The sequence below is a fragment of the Zootoca vivipara genome, chromosome 12 (assembly GCF_965207765.1).
Source record: "Zootoca vivipara chromosome 12, rZooViv2.hap1.1, whole genome shotgun sequence".
Classification (NCBI taxonomy): Eukaryota; Metazoa; Chordata; class Lepidosauria; order Squamata; family Lacertidae; genus Zootoca; species Zootoca vivipara.
Window position 1 is genome coordinate 3782953 of NC_142595.1, and position 15166 is coordinate 3798118.

The 15166-nt window shown below is 45.5% G+C and overlaps 1 protein-coding gene across 5 annotated transcripts in view; it reads left to right on the plus strand.

The window, feature by feature from the left end:
- COL15A1 (collagen type XV alpha 1 chain) overlaps positions 1 to 15166 on the plus strand; it is a 137586-nt gene that overhangs the window by 99068 nt on the left and 23352 nt on the right. For all 5 annotated transcript variants that reach the window (XM_060282153.2, XM_088656385.1, XM_060282156.2 and 2 more), the window contains 9 exons: positions 1873 to 1935; positions 3593 to 3628; positions 6537 to 6599; positions 7196 to 7273; positions 7457 to 7492; positions 9981 to 10034; positions 10126 to 10185; positions 11869 to 11937; positions 14623 to 14664. In XM_060282153.2, coding sequence (XP_060138136.2) covers positions 1873 to 1935; positions 3593 to 3628; positions 6537 to 6599; positions 7196 to 7273; positions 7457 to 7492; positions 9981 to 10034; positions 10126 to 10185; positions 11869 to 11937; positions 14623 to 14664 — 501 coding nt within the window. The remainder of the gene's footprint in view (positions 1 to 1872; positions 1936 to 3592; positions 3629 to 6536; positions 6600 to 7195; positions 7274 to 7456; positions 7493 to 9980; positions 10035 to 10125; positions 10186 to 11868; positions 11938 to 14622; positions 14665 to 15166) is intronic.

Sequence of the window (15166 nt, forward strand, 5' to 3'; positions counted from 1 at the left end):
ATTATAAATAATACAAAGCCACATCTCTTGACTTCACCAGTGACTGTTATGCTCGATGCGGAGAATGTGGTGTGTTGCCTGGGCAGTGTTGTTGTTTAGTCATGTCCGACTCTTCGTGACCCCATGGACCAGAGCACGCCAGGCACTCCTGTCTTGCACTGCCTCCCGCAGTTTGGTCAAAGTCATGTTCGTAGCTTCGAGAACACTGTCCAACCATCTTGTCCTCTGTCGTCCCCTTCTCCTAGTGCCCTCCATCTTTCCCAACATCAGGGTCTTTTCCAGGGAGTCTTCTCTTCTCATGAGGTGGCCAAAGTATTGGAGCCTCAGCTTCACGATCTGTCCTTCTAGTGAGCACTCAAGGCTGATTTCCTTCAGAATGGATAGGTTTGATCTTCTTGCAGTACTGTATAAGCAAAACCATGTTGCTTTTTCATTGTCATAATGGAGTTCAAGTGGGACTTTCTCTGATGAAATTAACCAACATTGATGGGAAATTACCCTGCCATATTGCATGTTGCAGTCCCTCAACTCACACACAGATTCCCCTATTACTGTGGTTCATGCTAATGAAGCAGGTTTCAAAACACAAATGAACAGCAAAGCGTATTTGGTAAATTCTGTAGATGTTTGCACCAGAAAGGGAAGTGGGTAGGGGAAGGAACTTATAAACAATGGTTAAAGAGCTTGGGACATAGCTGCCAAGTTTCCCGTTTTTCACGGGGACCCCCGGATTTTAATCCGTTTCCCGCTGTTATCCCGTATAGAAAAAAAATCCCAGAAATCCCCTGGATTTCCTACCTGCCAGGGAAGCTCCATTTCGGGTGCCGCTCTGTCTGGGCACCGGAAATTGGGCAGCGCCGGCACCGGAAGTTGCTTCTATGCATGTCTGGACATGTGCAGAAGCGACTTCCGGTGCCGCGCCGTTGATGATCCTGCATTTTTCAGCGGGAGACTTGACAGCTATAGCTTAGGAGCATTCTCTCTGCACTAGCCCATGATGTTACTTCACTTTATGGTAAATAAAAATTCCATTTTGCTAAATGCAACATTTGGAAAGTCTGTGATATTGTCTGTGTTGATGCTGGTCTGCGACCGTATTAATAAATTCATTCATTCAACATTTGGAAAGGAGATGCATGGGTGAAAAAGCACAATGAACACACACCAGAGAGCCTTGGTCAAATGTGTCTCCCTGGTAGGTGCTTATTGCATATTTTTAAATGCACCTTCGCTCCTTCCATTATGGTGGTTGTTCACAGCAGAGGCATGTAGTGGATAACAGGAAGCAATCTTTGCTCTTGTGATGGATCAGAGTATTGGATCTAATGGCCAATTCCCCCTTTTTTAATGAGGAATCCCCCATAAGGGATCATGATAGGCTGCCAGTCACACAGGAGGAATTTTTTGCAACACCCATGTCTGTCCAGATGCTTGGGGAGTTTCTTCAGCCCAGGTCTAATAAAAAGAGAGAGTGACATCATATTATAGGGGTTCATCACAATAGTAATATAAGCAGCAGCAGCAGGAGGAGGAGGAGGCCTTGCAGTGGATTCCTCTGTCTGACTATCTAGCGCAAATCTCCAAAGTTTTTCCCCTTTTCCTTATTCTCCTGTGTCATAAACTTCTTGCTGGACTGCAAAAAAAATATGATGCGTTAAGGAGAGGGTAGAAAAACAGTGTATGCTTTTGATGACCTGCTTACCTTTCTCCATCTTAGATATAATTAGTAGAACATTTTATTTTTCTCCAATATTTCTAGAAATTCGTGGATGTTCTAGAAAAACTATTAATGTTTGGCATTTTGCCTGCCTCCCTCCCTCCCTCCCTCCCTCCCTCCCTCCCTCTCTCTCTCTTTCTCTCTCTCTCTTTCAGTCACTAAATGCTTCAGATGAAAGTTTTAATATTACGAGAATCAAAGGACTTGTGGGGCCTCCAGTGAGTATCTTCTATTCTGTCGTTTTAGATGAAAGGATGCCTTGGTTTAAGTAAACTCCCAAAGCCTTTTTCTCTGATCCTCACATAGAAATATGCTGCTTCTGTCAACTTCTTTGGACTTCACTGTCTTATATGACAACAGCCCTGAGTACAGATCCATCCAATATAACAGAATATAATCATATTAATCTCCAATATGTTTCTCTCTGAACATGTAGAATATAATACTATATGAGGATGATGATTTTGGATGGTTTAGTCTCTATAATCAACTGCAAAAGCAAAACATAAACCTGGAATGGGAAAACTGTTCCCAATTTGGGGCTGTTGCAAGGAACTGAGCTGGTGTGCTTGATCTCACCCTGCTTTTGAGGAATCTGTCAGAGCCTGCATAAGCATTGACAGGCTGGGTGCTCATTGCATCCATCTCTCCTGTGGGAAAGGGATTGGGACTCACATCCTAGTTTTCGCTGCTCCCCACCCTGTGACTATTCACGTGAGAGGCATAAACAATGTGATTAGCATCATTTTTCCAAAGGAGTGTTAGAATGTTAGGTCCCACCCCTTGCAAGAGATGGATGCTCTGATTTTCAGTGCTGATTCACTTGCTACCACCTCTTTTACTGACCTGGCAAAGTTTGTTGAGCATGGGAATGGGGAGGTGGTAGCAGATGCATGGCGTGTTTCACATGCACTTGTTGTCAGGAGTATGGGCAGGAGTCAGGCTCTGGGGCCTGTAGTGCTTTGCAGGACTGGGGCCTGCCTCAGCTTGTGCTGGAGAAGCAAGGAGTTGCCACTCAGGTGAAGACCTCAGCTTGTGCTGGAGAGGCAAGGAGTGGTCACTCAGGTGAGGCCACTTGATACCTCACTGCACCTGGTGGCAGGAGCTGGGAGGGATAAAAGCTCAGCATTTCCCTTCAGCTCTTTGCCACAGCAACGCTATCCCTGCCTGGTTGCATCTGGCCTCCTGTTCCTTGCTCCTTGCTCCTTGCTCCTTGCTCCTTGCTCCTTGCTCCTTGCTCCTTGCTCCTTGCCTTGCCGACGCCTTGCTCCTTGGACGCTTGCCTTGCCGACGCCTTGCTCCTCGACCCTTGGACCTTCGCCTTTGCTGACGCCTTGCTCCTCAACCTTCAGACCTTCGCCTTTGTGACACCCTGATTCCTGACCTTCGGTTCTTCGACCCTGTGATTTCCTGCTGCTTGACCCGCAGCCCCACGCCACCTGGACTCCCATTCCTGCTTCCACCCTGCCATCTTGCCTCTGGTCCTGACGTCCTGAGTCAGGACTGCTACCTCCCGCCAGTCAGACCGTGACACTTGTTTTGTGTGTCCGCACACACAAAATATCACTCTTTTTAGCAGGAGTGGGCGCAAGGGCCTGAGCTGGACTACCAAACCTTCCCCAGTGCAAACCAACAATTTAAATCTGCCATGTTTCCTAAAGGATGTGTGTCTGCAGATCAGGAATATTTTTCAAGTAATTAACAGTGACTGTTAGCTTTTGAAACTTAAGGCTTGGATTCTGCTCCTCAGGGCAGCTGTATTTAGAAAGTTGTCCAGTGTGCAAATGCAGTTCAAAATGAAATGGCATTCACAAACAGCAGGGATACCTAATCACAGTGAAACACCTTCACCTGCTTTGTCATTGCATTTTACAGGGTCCAGACGGGAAGCCCGGCCTGCCAGGATTTCCTGTAAGTACCATATATCCAGTTTCTGAAACGGTAAACATGCAATGTAATTGCTATTGATGTTTTAACACTTGCCATGGTGCACAAAGCATATAATCCCCAACAAACTGTGAGGTCCTAATAATAAAATGAGAAAATAATCTAAATCTAAGTAAAACCAGACATTATATTTCAGGATTGCCAGTATTCTTTGAGAATAAGCAGTAAGTTTCAATTCTGAACAAGTGATACTGCTTTGACACCCTTATATGATGACTTCAGCAAGTTTCAGTCAGATGGTTTTTGTATTACTTGAAGTCATCAGATAAGAGCAATTCACATAAATCATAGAGGAAATGAAACTAGGATGGTGTCTATTGCCATCATGCTCCTTTTGTGACATTTCCAGAGGCTCAGATTAAGTGTTGAGCTCTCTTCAGGCCTTCTCCTCCATAGATGTAGCAAACATGTCTGAGGGACAGGCCCATCCTAGCCATAGAGGCTAGTGGCGTGGAGAACCACGGCGCCGGGCGCTGGAAGGGCGCCAAGTGAGCGCAGGGTTCCGGCGATCTGGCCAGGACTGCGCTCCTTCTCCGAGGACTCCGCGCTGCGCCTCCTTCTCATTTCCCCATCGCTGGGTTCTGCTCAGTCAAGCTTCGCCACCAGCGCGCGCACAGCGCCCAAGCGGCTCTTGCTGGTCCTCGGTCGGTCCGCTTGGCACTTCCGGTCCCTTGGAGAGGCTCTGGAGGGGGGTGCTGGAGGGGCCTAGCACCAGGGCGCTGGATGGGCTTAAGACGGCCCTGCTGAGGGATGGGGGCCATGTTGCAATTCCCAGGCCCCAACATGGACACTCCTGCTGGCCACAGGTGGATGAGCACTAGTCAACCGTGTGAAGAAGCCCTACCCACATAGAGATGCACAGACAAGCGGAAACCTTGGCCAAGCAGGTCCACCATTCACACAGATGAGACCTCCTTGTGTACAGCTGTGCATGTACAGCCCACCTTCACTTACTGAAGGTGTCCCTGGCTGCTGGCATGGCCAGTGGGTATGTTGGCTCCAGCAGGACATGTGTTTGCTGCTAGGAGAAGGCCTGATCCTGATCCCCAAAACCTGGGAAGCTTCTGCCTGGCTTAGGGAGGGAGGCAAGATGCTCACACTACCTGTTTCCTATTTGGTCTTTATGTAGGCTGATTCATAACTTGTGTGGGAGTTATGCAGCTATTCCCACATCACTTTTGAATGAGTGGATCACATGCCCTGGAGGCAGGGAACACTGTTGTAAAAAGCTCATGCTGCCCCCGCCTACATGATCACATCCCTCAAATAACCCCCAAAGCAGAGTAGAATTTCCCCACTCTTGGTAGTGATGTCCCGAACACACGATGCATAAAATCAGGGATGGGAGCAGAGAGATGTAGGCAAGCCCCACTCAAAAACCTCTCAGGCTTGGTTTTCTGCAATTAGCCGGAGGGTCTAAAGCAAGTTTTTGAATGCGCTGGGAATCAGGATTCCGAATCACAGGGAGAGTTTCTGGGTATGCTCATTCACACACATTTAAACCCATTTCAGGCTTCCACGCTAATTGCAGACAGGTATGAAGAGCAGCCCCCCCCCCCCGGGATGCTGGGGCACAGGGCTGGAGCGAATACCTGGAGCCTTCCCCTGATTTTATGTATCGTGTTCAGTGGGATGCCTGACCACAGCTAGAGCTACCTGCAAAAAGGTCACTAGTAGAGGAGGGAAAGGGGCTGAAATGGTATGGGCAGTGATGAGGGCAGGGGCGGCAGCATCTGACTCCCACCTCCCCCATTCTGCACTTTAAATCATCCCCCTCCCATGGACATCCATAGGAATTTTTCTACGGGGAGGGCATGAGTCAACAGTGTGATGCAGCAGCTAGAAAAGCCAATGCAATTCTGGGCTGCATCAATAGGAGTATAGCGTCTAGATCAAGGGAAGTAATAGTACCACTGTATTCTGCTCTGGTCAGACCTCACCTGGAGTACTGTGTCCAGTTCTGGGCACCACAGTTCAAGAAGGATACTGACAAGCTGGAACGTGTCCAGAGGAGGGCAACCAAAATGGTCAAAAGGCCTGGAAACAATGCCTTATGAGGAATGGCTTAGGGAGCTGGGTATGTTTAGCCTGGAGAAGAGAAGGTTAAGGGGTGATATGATAGCCTGTTCAAATATATAAAATGATGTCATATAGAGGAGGGAGAAAGGTTGTTTTCTGCTGCTCCAGAGAAGCGGACACGGAGCAATGGATTCAAACTACAAGAAAGAAGATTCCACCTAAACATTAGGAAGAACTTCCTGACAGTAAGAGCTGTTCGACAGTGGAACTTGCTGCCAAGAAGTGTGGTGGAGTCTCCTTCTTTGGAGGTCTTTAAGCAGAGGCTTGACAGCCATATGTCAAGAATGCTTTGATGGTGATTCCTGCTTGGCAGGGGGTTGGACTGGATGGCCCTTGTGGTCTCTTCCAACTCTATGATTCTATGATTCTAAGGGCAAAGTAAATACTACAAACATACCTACTATTTCTGGTAGACCTTGTGAATGATGATGACACCTGGGTAGATGTACCCTCTGAGAAACCTGCATTCCAGGTCTACCCCTCCCTTGGTTCTCATTGGATAGGCTGGCTGACTGTCCCTCAATGGGTGGACACAGCATCCAGACAGCACCTTCCCACCCACTGCTGAAGCCCTCAGTTACTTCCCTGGCTCCCTTCACCTCTCCCAGTCTCAGCTGATGCCCATGTCCCCTCCCCAGCCATGACCATGGCTCTGTAGAGATTTGTCAGCAGAGCCGTTCTGCATACAGGTCTGCTATTGTCCTAAAAACAATCAGATGTTAATCGTATCTGGCAATATGCAGAGTTACCTAATCATAATAAGCCTGAAAGTCTACTCTGTTTTTTTTCCTAGGGCCCCAGGGGACCAAAAGGAGACATTGGACTTCCTGGTTCACCAGGGCAGAAAGGAAAGCAGGTAAAAAGGAAAGCAGGCAGTAGACCAGTTTAGAAATGTGAGGTGGTTACTAGCATGTTTTTGGAACGGTTCGGGATGCTTTTCTCTTTTATATTCAAAGATGAGCTCAAAACCTCTTGGCAACCTGAGACCTCAAGAATTTGGTTTGCATGGTTTGCCATCTTTCCTTTAAATGTGGTGGAGATGAAGCTTCCCTTTATAAAATGGTAATCCAACAAGCAATTTCTTCTGGGAAGTTGAAAAAAAAGGTGGATCCACACACAATTGTAATTCAGGGCTATGTTCAAGTTTAGGTGCCCATGGGTCTAGCAGTCCCTTCCAGGATAACAATGGGGCATTGTGAATTGTTCCCTTGGTAGTTTTCAAATTTTCCAGATCTGGGACCCATATCTGCAGATGTATCCCTGTGCATCCAACTATTGGTTTATCTCTCACTCGGAAGAGGCTATTTGAAGTCAGATTCATGTCAGCTCTTGCTATAAGTGAATAAAGCAGCAAATTCATCTGATAGATTTATGTACACCAGATAAATGTAAACACCAAACCTTGGAGGAAAAAATGAAACATCATGGCAATGAATAATGTGATTCTTGTAGGGTGAAAAGGGTGAGCCAGGAGCTATCTTTGCTTCAGCTGAATCATTAACAGAAGTGATAAGAAGACCAGGAGAGAAGGTAGCTTTGATGGCTAATTTTTTTTGCATGTTTCTGCTCTCTCTGTCCCATAGAAGAGAAGGTGTGCTCTTTAATGAACTGCCCTGAGACCTGTGGGTATAGGGTGGTATATTATTATTATTATTATTATTATTATTATTATTATTATTATTATTATGGCTAATAGAACCCTTTTTCTCATAGGGTGAACCTGGAGTAACAGGACCAGTTGGACCAATGGTAAGTGTATATTTTTTTAAAAAATCAGTCCATGCACCTTTTGCTATTGGAGAGAGAAATATTTCAAAGTGAAGGTAGAAAAGGGAAGAATGGAATTAACTACGTGGAAAGAATAATAATGGTAAAAAGCAAAGTTTTATTGGAAACCTAGACCCATTAAAAATACATTTCTATATATGTGAAAACATACCACTCTTCTGAAACCAGCCTGTTTTTGTCAGTACTTTAGTGCAAATTTCAACAAATAAACATATTTTTCTATGCAATCTTGCCCAATACAGTGGTACCTCGGGTTACAGACACTTCAGGTTACAGGCGGTTCAGGTTACAGACTCCACTAACCCAGAAATAGTACCTCGGGTTAAGAACTTTGCTTCAGGATGAGAACAGAAATTGCACGGCGGCGGCGTGGCGGCAGCAGGAGGCCCCATTAGCTAACATGGTACCTCAGGTTAAGAACAGTTTCAGGTTAAGAATGGACCTCCAGAACGAATTAAGTTCTTAACCCGAGGTACCACTGTATGCAAATTTTGCAAAGAAATTTCCCCATAAGTAGTGCATTCTTTTTACCAAATGTTACACATTTATGCACCCTTTACCCTCGTATATGCATTTTTTTTACACACAAATTGGCTGGAGAACTGCATTGCAAAATTCTATCAGTACAACTTCCATATATAAAGAAGAATGGAAACCAAGCCTCCTCAAACCTATTGCCTCTTATAGTGCGCCTTCTCCGTGGACGGTGATCTGAGATGGTTATGTCTCCATTAGTGGCGCCAATTCAGTCTCAAAGTGGCAAGCAACAGCCAGTCACACTGCTGTCAACAGAAAGAATACTAGGTCACTGGCCTCAATCCCATGGTTTGTATCAAGGGATAATGGTGCTAAGGACAGGACAGGCTTCCATTTCTGGCCCATGATGGAAGAGATTATGTCAAAAACCTTTTCCCAAAATTTTTGGGATATACTCTACATCCCCAAGGGACCCAGGTGGTGCTGTGGTTAAACCACTGAGCCTAGGGCTTGCTGATCAGAAGGTCAGTGGTTCGAATCCCTGTGACGGGGTGAGCTCCCGTTGCTCTGTCCCAGCTCCTGCCAACCTAGCAGTTCGAAAGCACGTCAAAATGCAAGTACAGTGGTGCCTCGCTAGACGAATTTAATTCGTTCCACGGGTCTTTTCTTATAACGAAAAATTCGTCTAGCGAATCCCATAGGAATGCATTGAATTTATATTTATTTATTTTTTGCCCATAGGAACACATTAATTGAATTTCAATGCATTCCTATGGGAAACCGTGATTTGCCAGACGATTTTTTTGTAAAACGAATTCGTCTAGCGAGGCAACCTCCGCTCGAAAAATCATTTCGTTAAGCGGAAATTTCGTTAAGCAGGGCATTCGTTAAGCGAGGCACCACTGTAGATAAATAGGAACCGCTACAGCGGGAAGGTAAACGGCGTTTCCGTGCGCTGCTCTGGTTTGCCAGAAGCGGCTTTGTCATGCTGGCCACATGACCTGGAAGCTATACGCCGGCTCCCTCGGCCAATAATGCGAGATGAGCGCGCAACCCCAGAGTCGGTCACGACTGGACCTAATGGTCAGGGGTCCCTTTACCTTTACCTTTACCTACATCCCCAGTCTTCACGTGAGAGCTCCCTGAAAGAAGAGTAATGCATGAGACACAGAATTCCTACGATAAGATGACTCTTCACACGCATAACAAAATTTAAAAAATCCTTCCAGTAGCACCTTAGAGACCATCTAAGATCATGGATCTTCACATGCATGAGCGCAGAGTGCTCGCAACAGTAGACTGTTGGGTGCTTTTCTTGCTCTAGTTATAACTGAAACAACCTTGTGTGGCCGTGTTCGTTGTTTGTGATGTTAATGAAAATAATACAAATTATTCTTTTTTGAAAAGGGCAGATTTCAAAGGATGGTTGTGTTTCAGTTCACATATTGAGTCAGAAAGTGCAAATGGGGTAGGCTGACTTTTGAAAGCAAACATCTTCAATCAACCCTACAAAAAAATTGTAAGCAGAATGCCCCAGTAATTCCTATACTGTAGTGCCGGCATCCCCAAACTGCGGCCCTCCAGATGTTTTGGCCTACAACTCCCATGATCCCTAGCTAACAGGACCAGTGGTCGGGAAAGATGGGAAATGTAGTCCAAAACATCTGGAGGGCCGAAGTTTGGGGATGCCTGCTGTAGTGTATTTGAAGGGCTTTTCCTGGATTGCCTCTGATTCTCAACTTTTTAAAAGAAACTTTATAAATTTTTAAAATAAAGATAAAATACATACAATATTGAACATACTAGTAAAAATGTATTAATGTACATTGAACATGCAAATTCATTATTATGTACAAATGTGTGGCAGAGGCACTAAAATATGGCTTTATGGCCAATAAAGTGCACTGCACATATATAGGCCTTTGTTCTGTTTTTCTTTCTCTCTGTTTGTAATACTTCTTTTTGTCTTTAGGGGCCAGCTGGACCATCAGGACATAAAGGAGAACTTGGTTTCCCCGGTCGGCCAGTGTGTATATTTCTTTTTTGGGGAAGAGGGGTATTTTAAAATTATTTTTATTTTGGCATAAAGCATTTATGTGCTGTTATCTGCCTTTCAGGGACGTCCTGGCCTGAATGGGAAAAGAGGCATAAAAGGTGAACGGGGTGTAACATTATATGTAAGTTCTACAGAAATGAAATTCTTATTAACAGTTTAAGGAGATGCAACTATACTCATAACAAGCAGAAGGAATCATGCATGAATTAATTAATTAAGAGGAAATTCCTTTTTATATAGGCACTGGCTTGTGTGGCATTAAAAGGGGACTAGTCAAATTAATTGAAAGGGTTATCCAGAGGATATGGTAACCCATTCTCAGAAGATATGGTAGCCAATGTTCAGATATCCATGTTTAGAGGATACTTCTGAAACCAATTGCCAGGGGTTATACAAGAGACACAATAGAGGTAAAGGGAAGGGAAGATTTGTTTGGAAACTCTCTGTCATGTATGGTGAGGCCTTATCCCTAAAGGGTGAGGTTGTGCTGTGTTTTTTGTTTGTTTGTTTTGTTTTGTTTTGAGTGTGACCTGTCCTGTAGCGATCACAAGGTCGATGGGGGTGTTTCAAACACTGCCAAATTATCAGTGTCTTTAGTTATGAGCTAGGGGTGGAGAGAGGTTTATGAACTGTGTAGGACAGCATGGGATGCCCCAAATGATGTGATTAAAGGTAAGGAGCTGGTTTGGTGTTGGAGAAAGGATGGACAAGCCAGTACAGGCGAGCATCAGTTAGACAGCTGGCATATATCCCCTGCTTTGGTCCTCCCCAACCAGAGTGTCTGTGGTTGCTGTAGCAGGCAGTTCTTGGGCATGCTGGCTCAGGTTGGGTACAATAAGAATCTTCCTCATTTATTGCTTGTTAGTGGATGAGGAGACCAGTCTGTGCACAACTGAGTCTTGGGTGGGAAAGCTTGGGAGGAGTTGGTCTGAGTTGTGTCCTCCTGGGTACTCACTTTAGTGCCAGAACAGAGCCACTTTTAGCCTGTTATTCTGCCACCCAGATGAGTGGGATTCAACTGGTGCTGATAGAGACACTGGCGGAGGAAGGGGGCGTGGTGGGTGCGGTCCGCCCCAGGTGTCATCCCTGAGGGGAGTGACATCGCCCCCACCCCACCCCCTGAGGTGCTTGCCGCAGGCAGTGCCCCCCTGGGACACTCACCCTGCCCCTGCAGATGGCTAGCCCTTCCCCCGGGTGCATAGCTACTTCCACCTCTGGGTAGAGATGGGGAAGGAATCTGTATAATTTGCATTCAAAACCACCTGGTTCAATCCAGGTGTATCATGACCCAGATCAGATCATGAGCACATATCAGAATCTGCAGCCCTACTTTTTAATGACAACATCTAATGGGATTTCTCACAAGATTAAGACCTACTGTGAACACTTGTATGTTCAGAAACACCACCAGACAAGAAAAAGTTACGACTAAGATTAGGAAACATATTAACATGCTATACAATGGTACCTCGGGTTACGAACACGGTCCATTCCGAGACGCAGTTCGTAACCCGAAATGGCCGTAACCCGAAGCGCCATTTTGCGCATGCGCAAAGCGCAATTTCCACGATTTTCACGCTTTGCTCGTGTGCAAACCGCATGCACCGCTTCTGTGCATGTGCAGAATGCACGTGCGGTGAAAATACTTCCGGGTTTGCGGAGTTCGTAACCCAAGGTGTTTGTAACTCAAGGTGTTTATAACCCAAGGTATGACTGTATTGAAATACATCAAACAGTGGTGAGGCAGGCCCTTGCCTTTGTTGGAAAACAATCCCTGATGCTTTCCCTCCTTTTATCTTTCTAGGGGCCTCCTGGTTTGCGTGGATTACCTGGGCCACCAGGACCCCCAGGTCGTGTAGTTTTCATTAAAGGAGTAAGTACATCCACATTTGTCATCTCATTTGGCTCTTAAGGGAATTCTATAGAGACACTTCAATGCACCTTCCATCTTCAGAGGCTCTGGTTGTTAGATCCTAGGGGCATCGGCGATTTGTCCTTATTTTGCTCTAGTTGTGAACTTCCCAAGGGCTTGATACTGCTGGACACAAAGAACTCCAATGTGATAAATTATTGGTGTGATAGTTTTCAGAGCTAGAACATTGTTTTGAAAATGCTGCTAGGCAGCTAAGCGGGGATCTTTTCAAGGTTGTTGTGGAAAGTGATGGCATTTGCAGTTTAAATGCATCAGCAGAAGCTTGAAATGAATCCTCTCTTGGAGGAGCACACTTTGCCTCGGATGCAATCCGAGTATGGAAAATAAGAAAGCTTAGTTTATTACAGGAAATAATACATGTTGTGTAGGAAAGATCACAGTTCCAGTTAACTAAGGTGGAGATGCAAAGAGCCATGCTCTCTCCTTCACGTCTGCAGGATAGAAAGAGACAAAGAATCATAGAATCATGGAATAATAGAATTGTAGAGTTGGAAGGGACCCCAGGGGTCATCTAGTCCAACCCCCTGCAATGCAGGAATATCAAGTAAACCATCCATGACAGATGGCCATCCAATGTCTGCTTAAAAGCCTCCAATGGAGAGTCCACTATCTTCTGAGGGAGTCTGTTCCACTGTTATCAGCTGGATACTTCCTCTTAAACACAGTTGTGTCAAATAGGAGTTAATCCACAGGTATTATGAAAAGGTGGAGAGAGGAGGGGAAGGGAGGTCAGCAACCTTGAGAGTTTCAGTCTTGCACCTGAGGAAAGTTTAGCACAGGTGAGCTCAGAAAGACAGTATAGGAAGGATATCTATTCCATCCCCATGGAGACTTGCCTGCCTTTAACACAAGCTGAGTTGCATCCTGACACTTCCAACAGAAAGTTGCTCACTGCTGAAGATCGGGAAGAAAGTTGATTCGGTTTGCATTTGAATGTGAACCCACCTGATTCAGTTCCTCAAACAAACAAAGAATGAGACACAGCTTTCCTTCAAAATTTTCACTTCTCAAAAGAACTTTGTGATGCAGTTTTCCAACCACATAATCTGTATATTAAAGTAAAGGGACCCCTGACCATTAGGTCCAGTCGTGACCGACTCTGGGGTTGCGCACTCATCTCACATTATTGGCCGAGGGAGCCGGCGTATAGCTTCCAGGTCATGTGGCCAGCATGACAAAGCCGCTTCTGGCAGACCAGAGCAGCACATGGAAACGCCGTTTACCTTCCCGCTGTAAAGGTAAAGGTAAAGGGGACCCCTGACCATTAGGTCCAGTCGTGACCGACTCTGGGGTTGCGTGCTCATCTCGCATTATTGGCCGAGGGAGCCGGCGTACAGCTTCCAGGTCATGTGGCCAGCATGACAAAGCCGCTTCTGGCAAACCAGAGCAGCACATGGAAACGCCGTTTACCTTCCCGCTGTAGCGGTTCCTATTTATCTACTTGCATTTTGACGTGCTTTCGAACTGCTAGGTTGGCAGGAGCTGGGACCGAGCAACGGGAGCTCATCCTGTCACAGGGATTTGAACCTCCGACCTTCTGATCAGCAAGCCCTAGGCTCAGTGGTTTAACCCACAGCGCCACCTGGGTCCCCAAATCTGTATATTAGGGGAAAATTAATTTTTTTTAATGATACATTGGTGAAAAGGAGGGGGACTACATGAAAAATGTGTATATTAAGCAAACCTGCAAAGGAAAAATGTGCACTAAAATGCTGGCAGTTTTTAGCAGATTTGCCCATCTGATCAGTGTAAGGTGAATGTGTGAAACTGTAGCCATCTTGAATTCCATGAGAATAAGGCAGGGGATAAGTAAGTGTAATTTTAGAAGACTGGACTTGTTTATTTAATATTAAAAGCCATATCAGGAGGGAACAACTGATAAGCAAAGAATCAGCACCAGGAGTAGAGAGTTGGCAGTTTCTCTGCTCCAAAATGCCTCTCCAAGCGGCTTTCTCTTGGCCTCTGATGTGCAGTTTAGTCTTTAAAAAAATACTAGAGGTACCCTAGCACAGCGTTTCTCAACCGCTGTTCCACGGCACACTAGAAGGGCGGCCGCCAATACGCAGCACTGACCCGCCGGAAAGGAAGCCGGCCGGGTCACAACGCGGGGCAAGCGCAGCTCTCAACAGCCACCACCACGGGAGGGTGGTTTTAGACAAACTTAAAGAAGCTGGCTGGATGAGCTCAACCTGAAACTTGCTGAGCAAAGGATTGTGCTGGCAGAGAAATCAGCGGCTTGTGAAGCCTTATTACAGGAGATTGCAACCAACACAGCAATTGGCAAGTGTTTCTTACAGTCATAATTATATAGTCAATATAGGGCGGCACAGAGTTAAATTTTTTAACTTTTTTAATGGTGGTGTGCCTCGTGGTTTTTTTCATGGAACAAGTGTGCCTTGGCCCAAAAAAGGTTGAGAAACACTGCCCTAGCATATAAGTTTCCAACATACAGACTGAAAAACCATCCCAACATGATTTATAGAAAAATACCCCAAAATTGCACCCTCCCCCCAAAAAAACAAAAGTGCTTTGGAGAGGAGCATTGTCTTACACTTTTATTAAAATATTGCTTTTAGAAATAATTAAATAGTTACCGTATTTTATTTTTCTCCAATTTCTGAACAGACAGTTTTTCCAATTTCTCCCAGGCCTCAGTGCAAGACAACAGTGAGTTATTTACAGTATCTATACATTTTTCCTGGATAAACATGTGCTTTATATGTTTTTTGTTCTTGTCTGTTGCTTCGTCAGCACCTGCCCTAATAATACCACATGCTGCATGTGTGCTTTCAACGCAGGACCAAATGGCTAAGGTCACAGGTAGCGGTGATGAAATAATTATGTGCAGTGCTTTTCTTCTAGGGCAGGCACGTCCAACAGGTAGATCGTGGTCTACCGGTAGATCACTGGACATCTGTGGTAGATCACTGGTGCCCCCCAAGAAGCGCAACAAGTTTGGCTCCCCCCAAAAAAGCTCAACATTTTTGCCCTAGACCCCTAGAAAACGTGGCTTTCCCCTTCCTCCCTATAAAAAGTTCAACAATTTCAACCTGAACCCCCCAATAATGGGCCTTCCTCCTTCCTAAAAAAAGCTCATCAACTTTGACCTGAACCTCCAAAAAGGGGGTAGATCACTGCTAGTCTTTAACTCTGTGAGTAGATCGCTATT